The sequence below is a fragment of the Rutilus rutilus genome (genome assembly GCF_951802725.1).
Source record: "Rutilus rutilus genome assembly, chromosome: 8".
Taxonomy (NCBI): Eukaryota; Metazoa; Chordata; class Actinopteri; order Cypriniformes; family Leuciscidae; genus Rutilus; species Rutilus rutilus.
In genome coordinates, this window is record NC_140222.1 from 3459580 (window position 1) to 3485452 (window position 25873).

General features: G+C 44.3%; 1 protein-coding gene across 1 annotated transcript in view; it reads right to left on the minus strand.

Moving 5' to 3' along the window:
- Positions 1–25873, minus strand: part of LOC311295713 (uncharacterized protein) — a 77401-nt gene that overhangs the window by 26107 nt on the left and 25421 nt on the right. Inside the window, exons 2-3 of the mRNA XM_084417200.1 lie at positions 22807–23484; positions 21227–21886 (exon numbers count right to left, since the gene is read on the minus strand). Of these exons, the coding sequence (XP_084273326.1) occupies positions 21227–21886; positions 22807–23484 (1338 nt within the window). The remainder of the gene's footprint in view (positions 1–21226; positions 21887–22806; positions 23485–25873) is intronic.

The following is a 25873-nucleotide window of genomic DNA, read 5'->3' on the forward strand; positions in this document are numbered from 1 at the left end:
CAAATAAATAATTAGTAATTTCTGAACATTGACTCTCAGTCTTTATTCACCTTTTTCTCACGTTTTCTCAATAAAATTAATAAAAGTATAGAATATAATAGCATATTTCTAATAGGGGCACATTGTAACGCAGTGTTACAACATGCCGTGTTTTACAGGCAGAGTCACGTGTATTATGCTCACACTAAATTCTCTGTTGCACTTATATAAATGCGCATTGCATGCACAATCATCTTAATAGTTGTACAAAAAAGTTATGCGCTGGCAAGAACGTCACGTTGCTGTTTTAATAAAAGCAATGTTAAATATTCTGCATGCACTCATCTCCTGGAAACCACAGCAATGACAAAGCATATAAAAATTCGTAAACGTTGTCCAATAGCCCTTCTTGTCTTAAGACAACTTTGATGAACCTTTTGCTTTTACAAATATTTTCAAATGTCTGTATAATACAGTAGCCTACTGTAAATATTTGTGTCTATTACTATTTATAATTTATATTTTATTGTGGATGTTTTCTCACAATCATGACGTGATGTGAAGTAAAATAAAAAATCGAATGTAAAGTTGTTTTTTTATGCGCCACCTGGTGGATATTCTGTGAAGCGAAACACATTGAGGGATTTTTTAAGTAGGCCCCCCCGAAAGCACTTGCAGAATTCTGCGAGACGAATTGCCGAATGCCGCGGGAGAAAACGCGCGTTTTTAAAGGCCACATCTGTACATCCACCCCACCTACACCATTCATTCAAGTTACGCTGGCTGGCACCGAAATCTACGGTTTAGTCGATACCGGTTCGGGTTTATCCCTCATTTTCGACGACTGTCATAGATCGATCCCAGCCTTGGCATCTCAACCTATTAATAAGTCATTCGTGTTGGCCTCCTCAGTCACAGGACAACCATTAGACATACTGGGCTCTGTAACAGCCCTTCTGCATATTGGGGATGCCACATTTTCTCACATTTTTCACATAACACGAACAGCAACCCATCCGGTGCTTATCGGATGGGATTTCATGGTCAAACACGCAGTTACGGTCGATATACCACACAAACAGCTACGATTGTATGACACTACAGTATTTCTCTCACCGCCACAGTCATTCATTCCAGTACAGGGCACAGCGATCACTATCGCACAGGTAACTGTGCCGCCAATGTCAGAAATAACGATCTCAGTTTCAATTAAAGACGGTGCTGTCGCAAACCCCTTCACAGACTCATATGTGGGTATTGTAGAGCCTCAGTCTCCCCAGACTGTGTCTTTAGGCATTGCGCGCACTCTAACGTCGATTCAAAATGGTAGAGGCATCGTTAGAGTCGTTAATCCGACCAGCCAACCGGTTATTTTAGAGGCGGGTGCCCCGTTGGCCAGTTTTTCTCCATAACGGGAAAAACACAGGATGAATACGTACTAGTTTCATCTGTATCCACCTCCACTGACAGGACACGCTTTTAGCAGACACCTGCTTAGATGCAGACCAGCAGTCGTTACTTAAGGAGTTGCTGACAGAATTTGCAGACATTTTTAGTTCACATCCACACGATTACGGACGGACCGATCTAGTCACACACCATTAACACAGGAGACGCGGCACCAATCAAACTACGCCCATATCGCACATCACCAGCGACGCAGAATATTCTACAAGAAGAGGTGTCTAGGCTTTTGGAGCTTGACATCATTGAGGAGTCACAGAGCCCATGGTCAGCCCCGGTTGTACTCGTTCGAAAGAAAGACGGTACATACTGGTTCTGTGTGGACTACAGACGACTCAATGCAGTCACAATCAAGGACTCACACCCTCTTCCTCGGGTCGACGACACTCTAGATAGGCTGTCTGGGGCACAAATGTTCAGCACGATTGATTTGACTGCGGGTTATTGGCAAATACCCCTTAACCCGGCAGACAAAGAAAAAACTGCGTTTTCAACGGAAGCAGGGCTTTATCAATTCCGTATGATGCCCATGGGTATATCAAACGCGCCGCCTAGCTTCCAGCGCTTAATGGAGTTGGTGCTCCGTGGTCTTCATTGGAGCATTTGCTTGATCTATTTAGACGACATAATCGTTTACAGTGCAGACTTCGCACAACATCTGAAACATTTGCGCTACGTTTTTGGACGCTTCCGTTCGGCTGGACTTAAACTCAAGCCGTCTAAATGCCATCTGGCATGCTCCTCGGTTACATTTTTGGGCCATTGTGTCTCCAGAGCCGGAGTTGAGCCTGACCCATCTAACATCGAGAAAGTTAAGACGTGGCCAATTCCAACATCCGCCACGCAGGTCAGGGCTTTCTTAGGCTTATGTTCGTATTACCGCAGGTTTATAAAAAAACTTTGCTCATACAGCAGAGCCCTTACACCGGTTAACACACAAGGGTGTTGCGTTCACTTGGTCAGTTCAGGCGGATGAATCGTTTCGTGTCTTAAAGGAAGCATTGACGTCGCCGCCTATTATCGCATTTCCGAACCTTTCTATACCCTTCCTACTTTACACAGACGCGTCCCTGTATTCAGTTGGCTCTGTCCTCTCACAGCAGGTGGATGGCAAGGAGCATGTTATTGCATACGCCAGCCATGTGCTGTCTGTGTCGGAAAGGAAATGGTCCACTTTCGATCGAGAACTATTCACCATTGTGTGGTCAGTGCGCCATTTCCGCCACTACCTTGCGTGCCACCCATTTACTATCATCACGGACCACAAGCCATTGGTCGGCCTAAAAAAGCTCCCTTTGGACCACGATCCAGCGGGTAGACGTGCACGTTGGGCAGTAGAATTAGACCTTTATGATTGGTGTGTGCACCACCGCGAAGGTGCCAAACACTTGAATGCAGACGCTATGTCTCGACGGCCACAGGGTGAGTGTTCTGCCCCCGCTTCTGTGTGTGTATGGCGTGGCATAACCTGCTACATCAGCTCGGCAGATAGCTAACAGTTTCCCCAAGACAAAGAATGAAGCTTGTTTATCCTTTCCAAACTTTACTCAGGAAGCACTGTAAAACTGCAAAGAATAATACATTTCAGTATTCAATTCAAATACATAAATTGTTTAAGAACAATATTGGAATTTAATCTGTTGAACGTATAAAAATAAATGCGCTAGCTTAATGCTAACTTCTATAGGAAATTACATTACGAGGCTAACGTTTAGCATATGCGATCAAAATACACATTTAGAACGAACTCAACTTCATAAACAAAGGATCTCATTACTAGTATTCTTAGTGCTAGATGATGATGTAACTGTATGACTTCGTACTTACAGGCAAACGTGTTTCCTGGCCAAATTTAATCCAGAGAGAAAAATATGAGATTGCTTAATTTACCGACAGACATTGAACTGACGCGAGATTGCTAGTGGAATGTGAACTGACGCGAACTGACGCGAGACTACTAGTAAATGTAAACAGCACGCTATGTTAGGAGTCGCCACAAGAGGTCTCTCTTTTGCCCAGATAAACAACAGAACATAACAGTGAGGTTGTTCAACAAGATAATGGCAATGAACGGGAGTTCACCAAGTTTTCGGTCGCCACACAGACCACATTGTTCGAGCCTCAGTCAAACCCTGCGTCGACACCTCTGCAAACACCAAAAATGGATGTTAATTCTCTCGTAGGCACGCCTGTTCCAAATTATGTCACAGCGAACCTAATTCAAATTCAAAGTGACTGGAAAGTAGCAGAACAACAACAGTCTGACCCTCACTTGGCCGCTGTCCTCTCATGGGTAGAAACGGATCATAAGCCCCCTTTGTGGAGGCTCCGGAACGCATCACCATACATTAGGAAATTGTGGTCACAATTCAGTCGGTTAACTATACATGACAATGTCTTGTGTAGACTGTCGCGCGAATCTCCTGCGGACGACGTCCTCCAAATTGTCATTCCAACGTCCTTGGTTCCAGACATACTGACCCATGTGCACGGCGATCCTTCAGTTGGCCACTACGGGCATGCTAAAACCTTGAATAGGGCTAGGCGGCTCTTTTATTGGCCCTACATGTCTGCAGACATATCTAAACATTGTTCTCGATGCGCGGCCTGTCAGTCCCGACGTTCGCCTGTGCCCCGACCACAAGCTCCGCTCATTTCCATTTCTCCTGATCGACCATTCGAAATTGTAGCCGCGGACATAACCGAGCTACCTTTGTCGACTAAAGGCAACCGTTACGTTTTAGTGATGATGGACCTGTACACTAAATTTGTAAATCTGTATCCTTTGAAGGATCAGACAGCTATCTCTGTGGCAGGTTGCATTTTTGATTATTATATACTGCAACATGGGGTTCCAGATGCCTTGCACTCCGACCAAGGCAGACAGTTAGAATCTGACCTCATTCAAAATCTCTGTAAGTTAATGGGCATTAACCCTCTGAGGTCGGCAAACGCGCCCCCGCGTTTTGCTGGATTTTTTTCACATAGCAGCAACATAAACTTAAAAAAGTCCGTCATTTACGGTCATATTAATAAAATAAATACATGATTATAAACTATAGAGGGTCTTCTTTTTTTTGTGTACACTCACATTAACATCAAAACCTTGTTTTTATTTTTAAATAAATAAAATAAACAGGGTGCGCTTTCAGCTCACTCTGTCTCCGCAAAAATCTTTTTGAAACAAGTCTGGAAAATGAACTGAAACTCAGCTAATACTTATCACACAACCATGAAACATGCGTCTAAAGAAAGCTTTAAATTTCTACTTTTAAATAAAACAATTCACATTCAAAACAAATATTCTCCTGCAATGTAATCTGTAAGAAACTAAAGAGAAGTACAGTTTCTCCCGTCTCACCTAATTATCGGTAATGAGTTCACACCCACTCGCAGAGCGCGCTATTCATAAGATAATGAGCTGAGGTGATCTATGCAAAATAAGGTAAACGCCCCCTGAAATGCCTTAAAACCAGCAAGTTTCATTTATTCACTTTCCTGTGCTGTTGGAAGATGACACGAGTTCAAATTTTGCTCAGAAGAAGAGCAGGACTCTGACGACGAACGTTTGTATTTTGAGCGACGAACGTTGAGCGACTTGATCCAGCCGTGGATAATATTTCGGGTAAGTCTTTTTAAATTTACTTGCATTAGTTGACACATGTTCGCATTTATGAGGAAAAAACAATATTACGTGACAGTTCTCCATTATGGACGCGAGCGCTCTGAAGCAGCACTAAAAGACTTTCAAACTTTCACAGAGACTTCAAAACAGAAAGCACAAATCCATTCTTTAAAACGAATTTCGTTTTGTTTTAATTGTATCTTAATTTTAATATTATTTTCATTAACAAATTTCCTGGATTTAATACATAAAAAGTAAATAGGCTAGCAATCACAACATAAGGTGCTTGAACTGGAGATCATCATGAACCAGACCGTTTGTTTATAACAGACTGATTATTTTTTTTATTTTGGTCACATTTGATTTGCTTACAGCAAATTTAGAACATTATGTTCTCCGGTAAAGACGGTCTTCAGATGATCCTGGACAGCGAGGAATAACTCACCTTGGCTTTTCCTCAGAGGAAGATTGTAACTCAGACGAACGGCAGCATGTTCAAGAGCGAATTGATCACGCCGAGTAAACACCGAGTTTTCACGTGAGCAAATACGTGAACTCAAGTGGTCTAGTGGTAGAACATTTGCCTAGCGTGTCAGAGGTTCTGAGTTCAAATCTGCACTCATAGTTTTTTTTTTTTTTTTGTCAAATCAGATTATGTTTATCAGTGGTTGTATATCAGGCAGAGACATGTGTGTGTGTGTATTTTGTTTTGTAATTTCACTGGAACGAAAAGAGAGTCTCCACAACGGATTGAAGCGCGCGTCCGAGTGAAGACTGCGCGAGCCTAAAACAAACACAGTATCCGCGTCTGACTCGCGGGAATCCACGGCGCAAACCTGTGAGGGGCTGTGTTTTCTCGAGCCCCATATCAGCTCAAGAAAACACAAGTTTATTCAGATCATTACTTGTTTACACCGTCTCGCAGCGCTGTGAGGAATAATAATAATAAGGGAAAATGTCCCTCAAAAGGTAGATGTAAACAAACTATTAAAAGGTAAATATAATTTTTTTTTCTTTAAATAATTTTTATTGTGTTTTATTAGTAACAAATTTGGGGAGAGGATAAATATTCCAAAACTGAAAATACAGTATGAGAATTTACTGCACAATTACTAGACATGTTTACCTTGGATATTATACAATTTACAAGCACAATTTGTGGAAAAAAAAAATGTATATAAAAAATATAAATAAAATTTATTTTTGTGTATAAATATATACACATGTATATGTGTGTGTGTGTATGCACATATATATATTTGTATAAGCAACGTATTAAACTGCAAATTAGCATTTATATTCCTTATAATAAAAATGAAAGACCTATGTTACAGACATATGAAAGACAACATTTCGTTGATTAGTTTTGGATAGATTATACATTTTTACTGTAAAATATCTGCCACCTCAAATAAGCTTTTATTTGCCAATTTTTTTGTCAAAAATAATCAAATAATCAATCAAATCCTTAACTTTGAAATATGTATGATAAAATGTATACTTTAGTTTGTACAAAGAAAGATTACACTTGAATTGTTGTTTATTTAAATATTTACAAGGTAGATGTAAACAAACTATTAAAAGGTAAATATAAGCCTTTTCTTTAAATAATTTTTATTGTGTTTTATTAGTGACAAATTTGGGGAGAGGATAAATATTCCAAAACTGAAAATACAGTATGAGAATTAACGGCACAATTACATGTTTTCCTTGGCTATTATAGGCCAAATTGCAAGCACAATATGTGGAAAAATAAAAAAGAATTGAGATGCTTCCAACTGTTGCTCTTGCATTCTTGTGGCTCAGTGACTCACCTGAATGAATGGCTCATTAAGTATGCGGTCCTCAGGTGTGAACCACTACATATGCATGATCTGTGACGCCCACTCCGCATATGGCCTTTCCAAACAGAAAGTGCTTTGCAAAATTCAAATCAATGTATTGTGTTATGTGAAGGATTAGGCAGGGTGATTTTCACATAATTTTGAAGAAAAAACACTAGGCGATGACATCCATTAGACAAAAGTCTTATTGGCACATATTTAGTGTGTGTTTTGTGGTCTTATTTCAGAAACTTTAGTTTTTAGTTTTTTCAATAACCACGCATAAACATTATTCTCTCAAAAATGCAGACATGTACATTCTTGTTACTCACATATTATGGTAGCCCTGTTTGTGCTAAATAGTGTGTAATTTTTTTTTGCCATTACTATGTTTATAAGCAACTGAAAAAAGCACAAATGTCAGGGCATGTCAGAACATCTCAAGGACCCCAAAAACACCTCAGACCCCAGAGGGTTAAAAAGCTTCGCACATCTCCCTACCACGCCCAATGTGACGGCGCTGTGGAGCGCTTCTATCGCACCTTAAAGGATGAGCTTGCCAAATATCTCTTTGAGTCTGGTAAGGAATGGGACGAACACCTCCCACATGTCGCATTAGCTTACAACACCATCAATCATTCCAGTACCGGGTTCACGCCATTCTTTTTAGCGCATGGACGCGAGGCCCGCGTTCCCTTTGACGTGCTATTTCAGGATAGCACCTCTGTCACTTCAGCCACATCGGGCACGCCTGCAGCGTTTGCTAATTCGCTACAACACAGATTATCTTCTGCTTATCGGTCAGCAACTGCCTACCGGGACAAAGCGCAAGGACAACAACGACATTACTATGATCGTCATGTGAAGTACACTCCATACAAGGCGGGCGGCTTGGTACTCCTTGATGACCCAGCCAACAAGCAAAATAAACTACGTCCTCGCTGGGTGGGTCCTTATGAGGTTTTACATTCAATAGCACCTCTTGGTAGTCTTACCCCCATGGATTTTGCTGTTCGTGATACTTCCAAACCACACGCCAAGACCAAAGTTATTCACTATAACCGCATGAAGCCATACATCACTGAGCACTCACAAACACACACACCCTCCTCACCTCAATTAACCGCCAATCCAAACACTCTGAACACACTATCAGGTCTCCTTCCACCTCATGTTACGCCAATAGCCCCAGGACCTCCCGCTGGACCCCCCAGGCCACGTTTGCCGCCAGCACACCAACCTTTGCCACAGTACGGCCCCTTACCTGATGTTTCAAAGGACAATGCTAGAGACATTTGCCCCGCACCTTCCTTGGTACAGCCCCCCCAAATGCCACCTTCGATGGTAGTGGGAGTACCCACTGGTTCCCCAGTGTCCCCTGTCACGCAGTCCTCCACTCCACACGAACGTCCAAGGTTGCGTCGAATGCCGGCTTACTTGAAAGACTTTCAATTGTACTAAATAGTGTACTTGGAAGTTCTGATGTGACTTGGTTCTATCATTATACAGTATGCATAGTATAATGAGTATTTTGTTCAATTTATTTTTATTCTATTTTTTTTTTTTTTTTATACCACTGTAAGTTGTTTAACAGTATGACGAGTTCATTGTTCTCATGGCCTTACAGTACTGGAAAAATATAATGTGTACGTTTCATGACATGCACTGTTATCACATGTTCTCTTATGGGGTTTTGTGTCGACATACATAGAAATGAGGACATTTCTTATAGGAAGGGGAGTATTATGTAAGAATAAAAAATGGGAAGGTTTAAATAAAGTTAGATGGTACGCGAGATATCGCGAGCGTAAGAAACGCGAAAAAGGGGAGTGGTTGAAAAAGAGGAAGGAGAGAGTTGATATGGATGGAGAAATGGACGATGTAATCGGGTGGAACAATGTAGAGTCATAGTTAAGAGAAATGTTGAAATAAACACTGAGTTCTGAGCACAGAAGACTTGGTCTGACTCCTCTATCAAGTGACCACGACAGATACAGAAAATAGCCAAGAACCCACGCATAATACTCGGTAAGCACGGATTCCTCGAGACTCGCAAATACGAGTATTACAGTATGAATGAATGAACGCACAGATGCGCGCTGTTATGTAGCAACAGCTGGCAAAAAGACTGTTTAAATATGAATCGCGTTTCTATGTATGAATGAATGAACAGCTTTTACCAAACTCTATTGCTATACTGAGATGAGTAAAAATCATTATAAAGATTATAAAGTTTTTACTGTAAAATACTGTCACATCAAATAAGCTTATAATGTTGCCAATTTCTGCTCTTATGAATTGAATTACGTATGATAAAATGTATACTTTAGTTTTTACAAAGAAAGATTACACTGGAAATATTGTTACAATTTTAATTGTTGTTGTAATTGTATAACCTTTTTAATATAATATATATATATATATATATATATATATATATATATATATATATATATATATATATATATATATATATATATATATATATATATATACACTAGGCCTACTGGTCAAAAGTTTTAGATCGGTAAGATTTTTTTTGTTTTTAAAAGAAGTCTCTTCTGCTCACCAAGGCTGCATTTATTTGATAAAAAAAAACAATAGAAAAAACTGTATTATTGTGAAATATTATGACAATTTAAAATGACTGTTTTCTATTTTACTACATTTTAAAATGTAATTTATTCCTGTGATCAAGGCTGAATTTTCAGCATCATTACTCCAGTCTTCAGTGTCACATGATCCTTCAGAAATCATTCTAATATGATGATTTGATGCTAAAAAAGAAATTCATTATTATTTTCAATGTTGAAAACAGTTGTGTACAATTATTTTTCAAAATTCTTTGATGAATATAAAGTTCAAAAGAACAGCATTTATTTAAAATAGAATATTTTCTAACATTATAAATGTCTTTACTGTAACTTTTGATCAGTTTAACTCATCCTTGATGAATAAAAGTATTGATTTATTTTATTTCTTTCCCCCAAAAATAAAATTAAAATTCTTACTGACCCCAAACTTTTGAAGGGTAGTGTTTAATGTTACAAAAGCTTTCTATTTCAGATAAATGCTGTTCTTTTGAACTTTCTATTCATCATAGCGTCATGAAATAAAAATGTAAACTGTTTCTTGAGTATCAAATCATCATATTAGAGTGATTTCTAAAGGATCATGTGACACTGAAGACTGGAGTAATGATGCTGAAAATTCAGCTTTGATCACAGGAATAAATTACACTTTACTGTATAGGCCTATTCACATAGAAAACAGCTGTTCTAAATTGTAATAATATTTCACGATATTACTGTTTTTGTTTGTATTTTTAATCAAATAAATGCAGCCTTGGTGAGCAGAAGAGACTTCTTTTAAAAACGTTAAAAATCTTACCGATCTAAAACTTTTGACCGGTAGTGTATATACAAGGATAGACGTAAACAAAATCTTAAAAAGGTCAATATAAGCCTTCTCTTTAAATAATTTTATTATGTTTTATTAGTGACATATTTGGGCAGAGAATATATTCCAAATCTGAAAATACAGTATGAGAACAATTAACTGCACAATTACTAGAAATGTTTACCTTGGATATTATACAATTTGCAAGCACAATTTGTGGAAAAAACAACAACAACTGTGAACCAATTATATATATATATATATATATTGTCCTTGCATTCTTCCTTGTGGCTCAGTCTTGTGGCTCAGTCACACACCTGAATGAAAGGCTCATTACGTATGCAGCCTCATTATGCGGGGGCCCATTGTCTCCTCAGGTGTGAATCACTAAATATGTATGATGGTGTTGGATCGTTGACGCCCCTTGCGCATACTGCCTTTCCAAACAAAAAGTGTCTTAAAAAAAATAAATCAATGTATTGTTTTATGTGAATAAATAGGAAGGATGATTTTCACATCATTGAAGTAAAAAATCTAGGCGACAACATCCATTAGTCAAAAGTCTTATTGACACATATTTAGTATGTGTTTTGTGGCCTTATTTCAGACATTTTCATTTTTAGTTTTCAATAACCATGCAAAAATAACCTCAAAAATACAAACATGTACATACATGTTGCTCACATATTATGGTAGCCCTGTTTGTGCTAAATAGAGTGTAATTATACCTTTGTCATTAATATGTTTATAAGCAACTGAAAAAAGCACAAATGTAAGAGCATGTCAGAACATCTCAAGGACCCCAAAAACACCTTAGACCCCAGAGGGTTAAAAATGACAGCGAAGTTGCTGGACAGGTAAATTAGTCCAACTTTAGCAATGTAACATTAAGGCCCCGTTTACACGATGGGAAAACGCAGATATTTCCCTGCGTTTTGGCCTGTCATTTACACGAAAACGCCGTTTTTATCCCTGAAAACGATTATTTCTAAAAACTCCGGCCAAAGTGGAGATTTCTGAAAACGCCGGTTATGTGTTGCCGTGTCAACTGGGAGAAACGGGGTTTTAGGTTCTCAAACATCACATTATGCGCCAGAAAATGCTTATGTCATGTGAGCGCCCTATGTTTAGAGTTTGTTTGGCTACTGTTTGATCATGGATGCTGTTAAGGTGGTGATTTTGTGAAAAAAAAAGAAAAAAAAATACTTTTGTGCAAACGCTTTTGGCCTGTTTGCATTTGCAAAACACAACTGCTGAACTATATCGAGGAGCAGAGGCGAAGGAGTACACGAAAATCAGCATTTTTACAGCAGCTTTTCCTTCCAAGACGCCGGTACATTGCCTCCCAACGTCTGTTGTTTTGAAAGGAACTGGAAGTCGCTCGTGCTATTTGTTGTTGTCGATTTTGAGGATTCTGATTGGCTTGCATGGCTTTATCCTTCTCCCTACGCTCCCTCCCTCCGCTGCCCATATGTTATGATGGCGCTCGAAGGCGAATTTATGCGGGTTGATGTAAACGACAACTTTTTTGAAAACGATGTTGTGTGCACGATGTTATTTTTGAAAACGGAGGGGGGGAAATATTCGTTTCTCTAAATACCCGGCTATGTGTAAATGTGGCCTAAGTGAAAAACTGTTGTTTGGTTTCTTTGGCTACAAAATGGGCATAATCACGGCAGGAAGTAATGTTTCCCTATCAGTCGATCACTTCAGGGAGCCCTATTTTCATTTCATTTTATTAAGGATAACCCCTTGAGATGGAACATCTCATTTTCGAGGGGGTCCTCAAAATAACATCAAACAATTACACACAATTACAAACTCACACATAAAGCTCTTCGACACATTCAACCAACCAGTCCCTCCTCTATTCAAAACATATTCATATAAACAATATGAAATAATTTCAGAATATTACAGGAGAAAAAAAAAACAAAAAAAAAAACATACACAAGTCATATAGAGAAACATTTGCATTGTTCACAGGATTGTAAATTAGTTAACAGGGCTGACTTAAAGAGTGAAAAGGAAGAGATGGACCTTAAGGAACAAGGTAAGCTGTTCCAATCAGAGGGAGCTTTGAATTTGAAGGCACGTCTTCCAATTTCTTTTGAAATATTTGGGACAGAAAAAAATAGATGATCAAGGTGTCTCAGTCCATAAGTTGATCTATATGGGACTAAATACTGCTTCAAATAAAGAGGATAATTAAAAAAGATACATTTATAAACAAACTGAAACCAATGTAACTGTCGTCTGGCCTTAGGTGATAAGAGATTCAATTGTTGATACATATAACAATGATGGGTTAGGAACGGACATCTCAACACAAATCGACAGAGACTGTTATAAACAACGTTTAAAGGTTTCAGGCATGATTCTGTTGTACTCATATAGACAATATCAGCGTAATCAATAATGGGAAATAATAGCTGAGTTACAAGTCTTAATCTAATCGGTAGTGAGAAACAATTACTTGAACGATATAATAGTTTTAAATTATAGTTTACTCTTCTCACTATAGATTCAATATGAGACCTGAAGGAGAGGCTGGAATCGAGCCAAAGGCCCAAATATTTAAATTTCTCAACATTCTCCATAAGTGTACCATCTGAGAATTTAATTGATAAACTATTGCCCTGATTATGTCGGTTATGTCGGGCAGACCAAGTGGGGAATAACATACTATACGATTTACTTTTATTCAATATAAGTCCGTTTTCTGAAAACCACTTTTGAATAGTATTAAAATCAAATTGCAGTGAGGATTGAATCAAGTTAATGTCACGTTTTGAAGAATAAATAACTGTATCCTCAGCATACAGGAGAATTTGACTATCAGAGCACATTTGAGGGAGGTCATTAACAAAAATTGAAAATAAAAGAGGGCCTAAAGAAGAACCTTGAGGAACACCCTTTTCCATTATCATGAACTGAGAGAGAGAACCATTAACAATTACACACTGGCGTCTGCAATGAAGATATGAATTAAACCATGAAATGGACTGTTCAGAGAGACCAATGTTATATAATTTATCCAGAAGAATATAGTGATCAACCAGATCAAACGCTTTGGTTAGATCTATAAATATTGCTCCAGTGGACAGATTATTACCTAAAGAAAATGTAACATCATTAACAAATTTTGTAAGAGCAGTAGTGGTGGAAAAATTGGGTCTAAAGCCTGATTGATGTGGAGAAAAAATAGAAAACTCATTAATATATTTGAACAGTCTCTTAAAAATATTTTTTTCGAATACATTTACTACATTACTAATAATTGAAATTGGTCTGTAATTGTTAGGATCTAAAGGATCACCACTTTTGTATAAAGGTGTTATTTTAGCACACTTCCACATAACTGGGACTTTACAAGTAGATATAGATAAATTAAATAAATCACATAATGGGTATGCTAAAACATGAGAGGCAATTTTAATAAACTTTATTTCTAGACCATCTACACCGACTCCACTTCCAGATTTAATTTCGGAGATTGCCTGCTGTACCTCAGTAGGAAGAATTGTGGTAAATGAAAAAGAACTGTTTGCAACATTACTGTTTACAAAGTTGGAGTAACAGAAATCAGGTGGACGTAGATTACAAACAGAAGAAAAGTGTTGATTAAAAGCATCAGCTACAGAAGTTGGATTACTAACGATATTATTATTTATTCTTATTTTTACAAGGGAGCTCTTATTAGATTTATTCAACAGGCAATTGAGTTTTTTTCCAAAAATGTTTCGGATTTTTAAAATGATCATTATCTTCGAGTATCTACAGAATGAGCCAATGAACGTTGGCGTGCATGAATTGCGTCACACGCCCCGCCCCGCAGCGCGGGTATAAACACGGAAGCGGGCGCACGCACCTTTGTCTGATAGGGCTCCCTGAAGTGATCCTCAGTTGGACGATTGGTTTCTCGGGGCGTGCCACGCTGGTTCTCAGCGTTTCGGCCCTGTGCCATTCTTCCTGCACAGGAAGAATGCGGCGGGCGTGACGTGAACAGTCTCTGGAATCGGCGGGCGTGACGTGAACAGTCTCTGGATTGGCAGACGTGACGAGAACAGTCTCTGGCTCGACGGACGTGACGTGAACAGTCTCTGGCTCGGCAGACGTGACGTGAACAGTCTCTGGCTCGGTGGACGTGACGTGAAGAAACTCAGGCTCGGTGGACGTGACGTGAAGAAACTCAGGCTCGACGGACGTGACGTGAACAGTCTCTGGCTCGGCAGACATGACGTGAACAGTATCTGGATCGGCAGACGTGACGAGAACAGTCTCTGGCTCGGCGGACGTGACGTGAAGAAACTCAGGCTCGGTGGACGTGACGTGACGTGAACAGTCTCTGGCTCGGCAGACGTGACGTGAACAGTCTCTGGATCGGCAGACGTGACGAGAACAGTCTCTGGCTCGGCGGACGTGACGTGAAGAAACTCAGGCTCGGTGGACGTGACGTGAAGAAACTCAGGCTCGACGGACGTGACGTGAACAGTCTCTGGCTCGGCAGACGTGACGTGAACAGTCTCTGGCTCGGCAGACGTGACGTGAAGAAACTCAGGCTCGACGGACGTGACGTGACGTGAACAGTCTCTGGCTCGGTGGACGTGACGTGAAGAAACTCAGGCTCGACGGACGTGACGTGAAGAAACTCAGGCTCGACGGACGTGACGTGAACAGTCTCTGGCTCGGCAGACGTGACGTGAACAGTCTCTGGATCGGCAGATGTGACGAGAACAGTCTCTGGCTCGGCGGACGTGACGTGAAGAAACTCAGGCTCGGTGGACGTGACGTGAAGAAACTCAGGCTCGACGGACGTGACGTGAAGAAACTCAGGCTCGACGGACGTGACGTGAACAGTCTCTGGCTCGGCAGACGTGACGTGAACAGTCTCTGGATCGGCAGATGTGACGAGAACAGTCTCTGGCTCGGCGGACGTGACGTGAAGAAACTCAGGCTCGGTGGACGTGACGTGAAGAAACTCAGGCTCGACGGACGTGACGTGAACAGTCTCTGGCTCGGCAGACGTGACGTGAACAGTCTCTGGCTCGGCGGACGCGACGTGAAGAAACTCAGGCTCGACGGACGTGACGTGACGTGAACAGTCTCTGGCTCGGTGGACGTGACGTGAAGAAACTCAGGCTCGACGGACGTGACGTGAACAGTCTCTGGATCGGCAGACGTGACGAGAACAGTCTCTGGCTCGGCGGACGTGACGTGAAGAAACTCAGGCTCGACGGACGTGACGTGAACAGTCTCTGGATCGGCAGACGTGACGAGAACAGTCTCTGGCTCGGTGGACGTGACGTGAAGAAACTCAGGCTCGACGGACGTGACGTGAAGAAACTCAGGCTCGACGGACGTGACGTGAAGAAACTCAGGCTCGACGGACGTGACGTGAACAGTCTCTGGCTCGGCAGATGTGACGTGAACAGTCTCTGGATCGGCAGACGTGACATGAACAGTCTCTGGCTCGGCGGACGTGACGTGAAGAAACTCAGGCTCGGCAGATGTGACGTGAACAGTCTCTGGATCGGCAGACGTGACGAGAACAGTCTCTGGCTCGGCGGACGTGACGTGAAGAAACTCAGGCTCGACGGACGTGACGTGAACAGTCTCTGGCTCGGCAGATGTGACGTGAACAGTCTCTGGATCGGCAGACGTGACATGAACAGTCTCTGGCTCGGCAGATGTGACGTGAACAGTCTCTGGCTCGGCGGACGTGACGTGAACAGTCTCTGGCTCGGCAGATGTGACGTGAACAGTCTCTGGCTCGGCAGATGTGACGTGAACAGTCTCTGGATCGGCAGACGTGACGTGAACAGTCTCTGGCTCGGCGGACGTGACGTGAAGAAACTCAGGCTCGACGGACGTGACGTGAACAGTCTCTGGCTCGGCAGATGTGACGTGAACAGTCTCTGGATCGGCAGACGTGACATGAACAGTCTCTGGCTCGGCGGACGTGACGTGAACAGTCTCTGGCTCGGCAGATGTGACGTGAACAGTCTCTGGATCGGCAGACGTGACGTGAACAGTCTCTGGCTCGGCGGATGTGACGTGAACAGTCTCTGGATCGGCAGATGTGACGTGAACAGTCTCTGGCTCGACGGACGTGACGTGAACAGTCTCTGGCTCGGCAGATGTGACGTGAACAGTCTCTGGCTCGGCGGACGTGACGTGAACAGTCTCTGGCTCGGCAGATGTGACGTGAACAGTCTCTGGCTCGGCAGATGTGACGTGAACAGTCTCTGGATCGGCAGACGTGACGTGAACAGTCTCTGGCTCGGCGGACGTGACGTGAACAGTCTCTGGCTCGGCAGATGTGACGTGAACAGTCTCTGGCTCGGCAGATGTGACGTGAACAGTCTCTGGCTCGGCGGACGTGACGTGAACAGTCTCTGGCTCGGCAGATGTGACGTGAACAGTCTCTGGATCGGCAGACGTGACGTGAACAGTCTCTGGCTCGGCGGACGTGACGTGAACAGTCTCTGGCTCGGCGGACGTGACGTGAACAGTCTCAGGCTCGACGGACGTGACGTGAACAGTCTCTGGCTCGGCAGACGTGACGTGAACAGTCTCTGGATCGGCAGATGTGACGAGAACAGTCTCTGGCTCGGCGGACGTGACGTGAAGAAACTCAGGCTCGGTGGACGTGACGTGAAGAAACTCAGGCTCGACGGACGTGACGTGAAGAAACTCAGGCTCGACGGACGTGACGTGAACAGTCTCTGGCTCGGCAGACGTGACGTGAACAGTCTCTGGATCGGCAGATGTGACGAGAACAGTCTCTGGCTCGGCGGACGTGACGTGAAGAAACTCAGGCTCGGTGGACGTGACGTGAAGAAACTCAGGCTCGACGGACGTGACGTGAACAGTCTCTGGCTCGGCAGACGTGACGTGAACAGTCTCTGGCTCGGCGGACGCGACGTGAAGAAACTCAGGCTCGACGGACGTGACGTGACGTGAACAGTCTCTGGCTCGGTGGACGTGACGTGAAGAAACTCAGGCTCGACGGACGTGACGTGAACAGTCTCTGGATCGGCAGACGTGACGAGAACAGTCTCTGGCTCGGCGGACGTGACGTGAAGAAACTCAGGCTCGACGGACGTGACGTGACGTGAACAGTCTCTGGATCGGCAGACGTGACGAGAACAGTCTCTGGCTCGGTGGACGTGACGTGAAGAAACTCAGGCTCGACGGACGTGACGTGAAGAAACTCAGGCTCGACGGACGTGACGTGAAGAAACTCAGGCTCGACGGACGTGACGTGACGTGAACAGTCTCTGGATCGGCAGACGTGACGAGAACAGTCTCTGGCTCGGTGGACGTGACGTGAAGAAACTCAGGCTCGACGGACGTGACGTGAAGAAACTCAGGCTCGACGGACGTGACGTGAAGAAACTCAGGCTCGACGGACGTGACGTGAACAGTCTCTGGCTCGGCAGATGTGACGTGAACAGTCTCTGGATCGGCAGACGTGACGAGAACAGTCTCTGGCTCGGCGGACGTGACGTGAAGAAACTCAGGCTCGGTGGACGTGACGTGAAGAAACTCAGGCTCGACGGACGTGACGTGAACAGTCTCTGGCTCGGCAGATGTGACGTGAACAGTCTCTGGATCGGCAGACGTGACATGAACAGTCTCTGGCTCGGCGGACGTGACGTGAAGAAACTCAGGCTCGGTGGACGTGACGTGAAGAAACAGGCTCGACGGACGTGACGTGAACAGTCTCTGGCTCGGCAGATGTGACGTGAACAGTCTCTGGATCGGCAGACGTGACGTGAACAGTCTCTGGCTCGGCGGACGTGACGTGAACAGTCTCTGGCTCGGCAGATGTGACGTGAACAGTCTCTGGCTCGGCAGATGTGACGTGAACAGTCTCTGGATCGGCAGACGTGACGTGAACAGTCTCTGGCTCGGCGGACGTGACGTGAACAGTCTCTGGCTCGGCAGATGTGACGTGAACAGTCTCTGGCTCGGCGGACGTGACGTGAACAGTCTCTGGCTCGGCAGATGTGACGTGAACAGTCTCTGGCTCGGCAGATGTGACGTGAACAGTCTCTGGATCGGCAGACGTGACGTGAACAGTCTCTGGCTCGGCGGACGACGTGAACAGTCTCTGGATCGGCAGACGTGACGTGAACAGTCTCTGGCTCGGCGGACGTGACGTGAACAGTCTCTGGCTCGGCGGACGTGACGTGAACAGTCTCTGGCTCGGCAGATGTGACGTGAACAGTCTCTGGATCAGCAGACGTGACGTGAACAGTCTCTGGCTCGGCAGACGAGACGTGAAAAGTCTCTGGATCGGCAGACGTGACGAGAACAGTCTCTGGCTCGGCGGACGTGACGTGAAGAAGAAGAAGAATCGGGCATTTATATAGCGCTTTCATATGTACTACTGTACACCCAAAGCGCTTTGCAATCATGTCAGGGGATCTCTCCTCAACCACCACCGCCAAGAAACTCAGGCTCGACGGACGTGACGTGAACAGTCTCTGGCTCGGTGGATGTGACGTGAAGAAACTCAGGCTCGACGGACGTGACGTGAAGAAACTCAGGCTCGACGGACGTGACGTGAACAGTCTCTGGCTCGGCAGATGTGACGTGAACAGTCTCTGGATCGGCAGACGTGACGAGAACAGTCTCTGGCTCGGCGGACGTGACGTGAAGAAACTCAGGCTCGGTGGACGTGACGTGAAGAAACTCAGGCTCGACGGACGTGACGTGAACAGTCTCTGGCTCGGCAGACGTGACGTGACGTGAAGAAACTCAGGCTCGGTGGACGTGACGTGAAGAAACTCAGGCTCGACGGACGTGACGTGAACAGTCTCTGGCTCGGCGGACGTGACGTGAACAGTCTCTGGATCGGCAGACGTGACGAGAACAGTCTCTGGCTCGGCGGACGTGACGTGAAGAAACTCAGGCTCGGTGGACGTGACGTGAAGAAACTCAGGCTCGACGGACGTGACGTGAACAGTCTCTGGCTCGGCAGACGTGACGTGACGTGAAGAAACTCAGTCCCGGTGGACGTGACGTGAAGAAACTCAGGCTCGACGGACGTGACGTGAACAGTCTCTGGCTCGGCGGACGTGACGTGAACAGTCTCTGGATCGGTAGACGTGACATGAACAGTCTCTGGCTCGGCAGACGTGACGTGAAGAAACTCAGGCTCGGTGGACGTGACGTGAAGAAACTCAGGCTCGACGGACGTGACGTGAACAGTCTCTGGCTCGGCAGATGTGACGTGAACAGTCTCTGGATCGGCAGACGTGACATGAACAGTCTCTGGCACGGCGGACGTGACGTGAAGAAACTCAGGCTCGGTGGACGTGACGTGAAGAAACTCAGGCTCGGTGGACGTGACGTGAAGAAACTCAGGCTCGACGGACGTGACGTGAACAGTCTCTGGCTCGGCAGATGTGACGTGAACAGTCTCTGGCTCGGCAGACGTGACGTGAACAGTCTCTGGCTCGGCGGACGTGACGTGAAGAAACTCAGGCTCGGTGGACGTGACGTGAAGAAACTCAGGCTCGGTGGACGTGACGTGAAGAAACTCAGGCTCGGCGGACGTGACATGAACAGTCTCTGGCTCGGCGGACGTGACGTGAACAGTCTCTGGCTCGGCAGATGTGACGTGAACAGTCTCTGGATCAGCAGACGTGACGTGAACAGTCTCTGGCTCGGCAGATGTGACGTGAACAGTCTCTGGATCAGCAGACGTGACGTGAACAGTCTCTGGCTCGGTGGACGTGACGTGAACAGTCTCTGGCTCGGTGGACGTGACGTGAACAGTCTCAGGCTCGACGGACGTGACGTGAACAGTCTCTGGCTCGGCAGATGTGACGTGAACAGTCTCTGGCTCGGCAGATGTGACGTGAACAGTCTCTGGATCAGCAGACGTGACGTGAACAGTCTCTGGCTCGGTGGACGTGACGTGAACAGTCTCTGGCTCGGTGGACGTGACGTGAACAGTCTCTGGCTCGGCAGATGTGACGTGAACAGTCTCTGGATCGGCAGACGTGACGTGAACAGTCTCTGGATCGGCAGACTTTTTTTCAGAAAAAAGTACATACTTTTGAGTGTGTAGCAGAAGAGTAGGCAAGCTTTGGGACAAACTATTACTTCATAGCATATATTTCATCATTAAAAGATGCTCTTTGTCACATAGTTATGTGCATCCTGTCACCGTAAACTGACCTGTCAATCATCTTGTCATGATTAACATCCTCCACATTTCATTTAGTTTCATTTCCTACCATAGTCGTGGGTCTTTCATGCGCAGACTCTTCTCATTTTTTGATTAATGTTGCATTTAAAATTCAATGGCCAAAAGGATCTTTATAAAAATTCACATTGTTGTTGCAGATTAATTATAACATGGATAACATTAAAACATTTTTTTTATCAGGTTAGACATTGATTAGTCTCTCAAACTCCTTTCTAAACATCTCTACTTTATCTCTACTCTCTACTAAGGTCACGCACATCTGCCATGCTTGTGGTTTTTTAAACTCTTTACACACGTTTGTAGTTCTGAACCGAATCCTCCAAAGCACAGCTGGTTGTGTGCAATATTAGCCTTTATAGTGAACACGGATCCACACTTCCAAAATCTACTGGAAATAGTAGACCATCCCGGGACTTCTGGCATACTCTTTTCAACATACTATGCTTTGAGACACATTTTTCTAATCTCACATATGATGGATAGTATAGACATTGGGATGCAGGGTTAGTGACTGTTACTTTCTGTCACAAAGAGTTACTGAATAATTGTCTTAATTCATTTAAATTATATTTTTTTGTCAATTTTTTTCTCCTTGACATTGGTAAAGGGTGTTTATCAATGTATGGTACTGTACTGTAATAACATGTAAGCTCATTACTGTATTCTCACAAATATGCTTTATTCAGAAAAGTAAATGAATCCACTCACCCAGTGTCTTGATCTTCTCCTGTAACTCTTTGATTTCATTATCTCTCGCACTCAGTTTCTCCTCTAGTTCATCTCTGACTCTCTTCTCTGGAGCTCTCATATACATCTGAAGTGAATAGGGTTCAGTCTTCATGTTTTCTATACAATCCAGAATCTTTGAGATCTCTCCGGAGTTTCTTTGGTCCTTTAACCCCATCACATGGTACCCACTCCCATAGAGACTCACGACGCTCTGAGATTCAGTGGATGCTATAAAATCTGACACACTTCGGTCAACAGTGAGATCAGTAATGAAAAGCACCATGAAGTGCTCATTAGAGTTAAATATTATTTTAATCTTCTCCATTTCTGCTTTGTCTTCATTAGTCAGTGGACTGACAGGAGTAACGAGGATGAACACATGAACTCCAGGATCACAGAGAGACACACAGTTGAGAGTCTCCCGCATCACTTCCTCCTCTGAGAGCCGAGTGAGAACTGGAAGCTGTATTACAGTAATCTGCCGTCCATGAATCTTCTCCTCTTTCTTCACACACACTTTACTCATCTCTTTCTGAGGTTTACTCGTTACCCCTCGAAATATTTTAGACACTGAGTCCTTGAAGGTTGTATTGTTTCCACACAGGACAATGTTCAGCTTTGTTTTTCCAGAAGTAGTCACTGAAACAATATTAGAAACAGACTCAGTTTAGCTTTGGTACCAAATGTACACTTCATTTAACAACAACAAAAATATACTGTAATATTATAAATAATATTACATTATATCGGAATAGTTCACCCAAAACTGACAATTCTGTCATCATATACCCACATGGTGTAACAAATACGATTCACTTTTTTTTCTATTTAACACAAAAGGGGCTTTTTAGCAGAATGTCAAGGCTCCCTTTTCACAATACAAAAGTGTAATGGTGTTGTCGAATGTTTCTGCATGCGTGATATTCCAAGTGTGTCAAGCCTAGCTCTGCCATGTTCAGCTCAGCCGTGCCGTGCCTGTATTTTCCCCCTACGGTGTAAACAGGGCCAGCGCCAAGGGGGGGCATTGGCTGGCCATGCTCCCCAAACAAGTTACTGTGCCACCCCTCCCCTCCCGTGAAAGTGCAAATCGACCATGCATTTGAAAGCGTTAACAAATGCGTGAGATACACGCACTCTGATGTATGCTCCCCTGGGTGTTTAGTCGTTTTTGTTCATTTTCTTGTTTTGTTTGACATTTAATAAAAGCCCTACTCATCCATCAACACCGACACTATGATGTTGAATGTGGTGTGCTTCAGGTAATATACAAACAAAGAATGTTCATTTTGTGGTGAACAGTGACAGTCTAACAACAGTAACAGTATTACTCAAACTTTGTCTAAAAAAGCAATTTAAGTCTTTCTGTCAATGTCTGATACTCTATTCAAAAATATCATTTATTTTTATTTACAAAATTTTTAGAAGCTTTTAAACCTAAACAAAAAAGATTAGATTTTTTTCCCTGTAATAACCTGTACAGTATAACAGTACAGTAAAGATATGGAAGGCACAGAATGGGGGGATGGGGATTATTCTGAAAAAAAAAGACTTTAACAAACCTCCTCCATTACTTCCTCTTTTCGTGCTCTGATTGAGTTTTCCACTGCCTTTGTGATCAGAATTCACTGGAACTCCATCCACTGATGATCCATCATCTCCAGCCTCATACATGTTACAGATGAGAAATTCTTCATGTTCTTCCTTTAGCATCTTCTCTGTCCTTCTGATCATCTCAGAGCGCCATCCTGGGTTTATTTCATCAAACTGAAGATGTCTTCCTCCACACTCCTTTATCAAATTATGAATAGGGTTATCCCATATCTTAGTAGCCCATTTAGATGTGCGTGGCTCTTCATCAGTAGTCAGCACTATAGTGTGTTTAATGGCCTTCTCACTGAAGAGGTTCAGCACAGTTCTCACTCTGTTTCTGTCCTCCTCACTGAAGTCATTATACTGCAGTACGAGTAAGATCACATGAAGTCCTGGAACAGACAGAGACACACACTCTCTCCCTCTCTGTGTGATCTGATGCTGTGAGAGCTGTGGCTGGAACAGGTGAGAACTGTTGATGACTGAGATGTGTCTCTTCTCCACCGTTCCACTGATTATCACACTGTGCTGCTGTGAATAAGATGATGAAGCTTTACTGTCAAACGCTGTTGTTCCCAGTATGATGTTTCCCACTCGGCTGTTTTCTGACTCATTCTTTCCCAGCAGAACAATCCTCAGATCACTCACTGAAAAAGAGCACAGACACACACACACATTGGGTTTCAATGTTTTATGTACTTTCTAAAGATATGATTTTATACTGTACAAACTGTGTATTCTAGCCCCTAACCCAGCACTCAGGAACCTAAGAGCCACACTTCGCACTTTTATAGAAATCATGTGGCTTGCCAGGTCTTAGTTTAGTTCAGTTTATTCATCCCTTCATCCCTTTGGTTTGCACAGGTGCCACACATCACATTAACACAGTCTCACACATAAACATTCAAAACAAAGAAATTAAAAGAACATAAATAAGAAACGAGTAAAAAAAAAATTATAAAAGAAATGGGGGGGGTGGATATTTTATTTAAACAATATATTTTTAAACAATTAATTTCCGCCGTCACTGCTTTCCTGGTGCTCGTGTTCTCGATGTCGCTGCTCAGATACCCGAGATCCTGAATTGTGACGAGAGCATCGGAGATGTCGTGCTGCACACGGGGGTGAATGACATCAGGCTGTGGTAGATGGAGGTTTTGAAGAGGGACTTCAGGAGCCTGATCCAGACGCAGCACATCACCCGCGACGAGGATCATCGGATGTTTCATTTACTTGTGCATGTTTGGGCTCAGTCAGCTGAAAACTCTTAGTCATACTCCATTATTCATCCGTTGTCCAGATGACTCCACCTTGTCCAAAGGACCTTGATGATTAAAGAAAACGTCTCGGTTACGTATGTAACCCTCGTTCCCTGAGACGTGTCGTCGGGGGAGTTCCCTGACGAATTGGGATCACGCTAGGGAGCCAATTGCCTTCGAGAGAATTAAAACAAGCCAATGGACATTGGCATGCAAGATTTGCATTCCGCGACCCGCCTACCAGCGCGGATATAAAGGCGGAAGTAAACATTGCATCAGTGCTTTTCGCTGAGGAGCCGGACAGTGTCCAGTCCTCCGCGAAGGTACAGCAACATGGCGAAGGGACGACACGTCTCCGTTCTGAACTCAGGGAACGAGGGTTACATACGTAACCGAGACGTTCCCTTTCGTCCTGGGAACTCCGACGTGTCGTTGGGGGAGTTCCCTGACGAATTGGGATACTTAATAAAACGCCATGGTGCTGGCCCCTTCCAGCGCCCAGCTAAGCTACCCTGCAGCAGTTTCTTGAATAAGTTGCGGGAGCTAGCTGGGGAATCACACTGCTGTTCCGCAAGACCCGCTCAGTGGATTTTGGATAACACTGGGAAAACGTGCCCTAACCCCCCCAAAAAAAGGGGGGGGGGGAACGCTGCGGAAGCCCAGCCTGCCTGAGGAAGGCCTGGAATACAAATATGTTCTAGCCCAGTGGGATAGTGAACATATGGCAGTCCCTGAGGTGGTCCCAATCCAGAGGAAGTGGGAGCGTACTCAACAGGGACGACAGAACGAGTCTGTCAAGGGGAAGACACGGCTGAACTGCACGTGACATAATGGGTCACTGTAGAGATCACTGGAAAACACCCAGTCTACTAGCAACTCCCTACTAGAGATAGCAGACCTGGCGCCGGGTGGTCCACCACGCCTGGCACCGGAGGGGTGATGGAGGAACTCACGAGGCTCACCGACGTTGGGCGCCATATGGAGCAAGGGACGCACGTATCCAGCCGCGAGGCGGAGTGGCGTAGCAAGCCGACACAACCTATTCCCTCGCACCACTGGCCGTAGCAAGTACTCGGGAGGAAACAGGTTCCATACGAAGGCTATAGAACCTAGCGAACATGTCGCTCTACAGATGTCTGTCAGCGAGGCGCCTTGAGCCAAAGCCCAGGAAGCGGCAACACCTCTAGTAGAGTGAGCGCGCAACCTGGGAGGACAAGGCTCACCCAGAGACTTATATGCTCGGGTGATAGCATCCACTAGCCAGTGGGCTAACCTCTGCTTGGAGACGGCCTTCCCCTTCTGCTGGCCTCCGTAACAGACAAAGAGCTGAACTGAGGTCCTGAAGCTTTGCGTTCTGTCAATATAAACCCACAGAGCACGGATGGAACAGAGAAAAGCTAGGGCTGGGTCTGCCTCCTCCTGGGGCAGCGCTTGCAGGTTCACTACCTGGTCCGCGAAGGGAGTGGTAGGAACCTTGGGCACATATCCGAGCCGGGGCCTCAATACAACGTGAGAAAGGCCCGGCCCGAACTCCAGGCACGATTCGTCGACCGAAAATGCTTGCAGATCCCCGACCCTCTTGAAAGAGGCCAATGCTAACAGGTGTGCTGTCTTAATGGACAGGATATTAAGCTCTACTGTCGACAAAGGCTCAAAGGGAGGACTTTGAAGAGCTCTAAGTACCAGAGCTAGGTCCCAAGAGGGTACAGAGTGCAAAACACGAGGTGGGTTTAACCTCCTAGCACCCTTAAGGAATCTGATGATCAGGTCGTGCTTT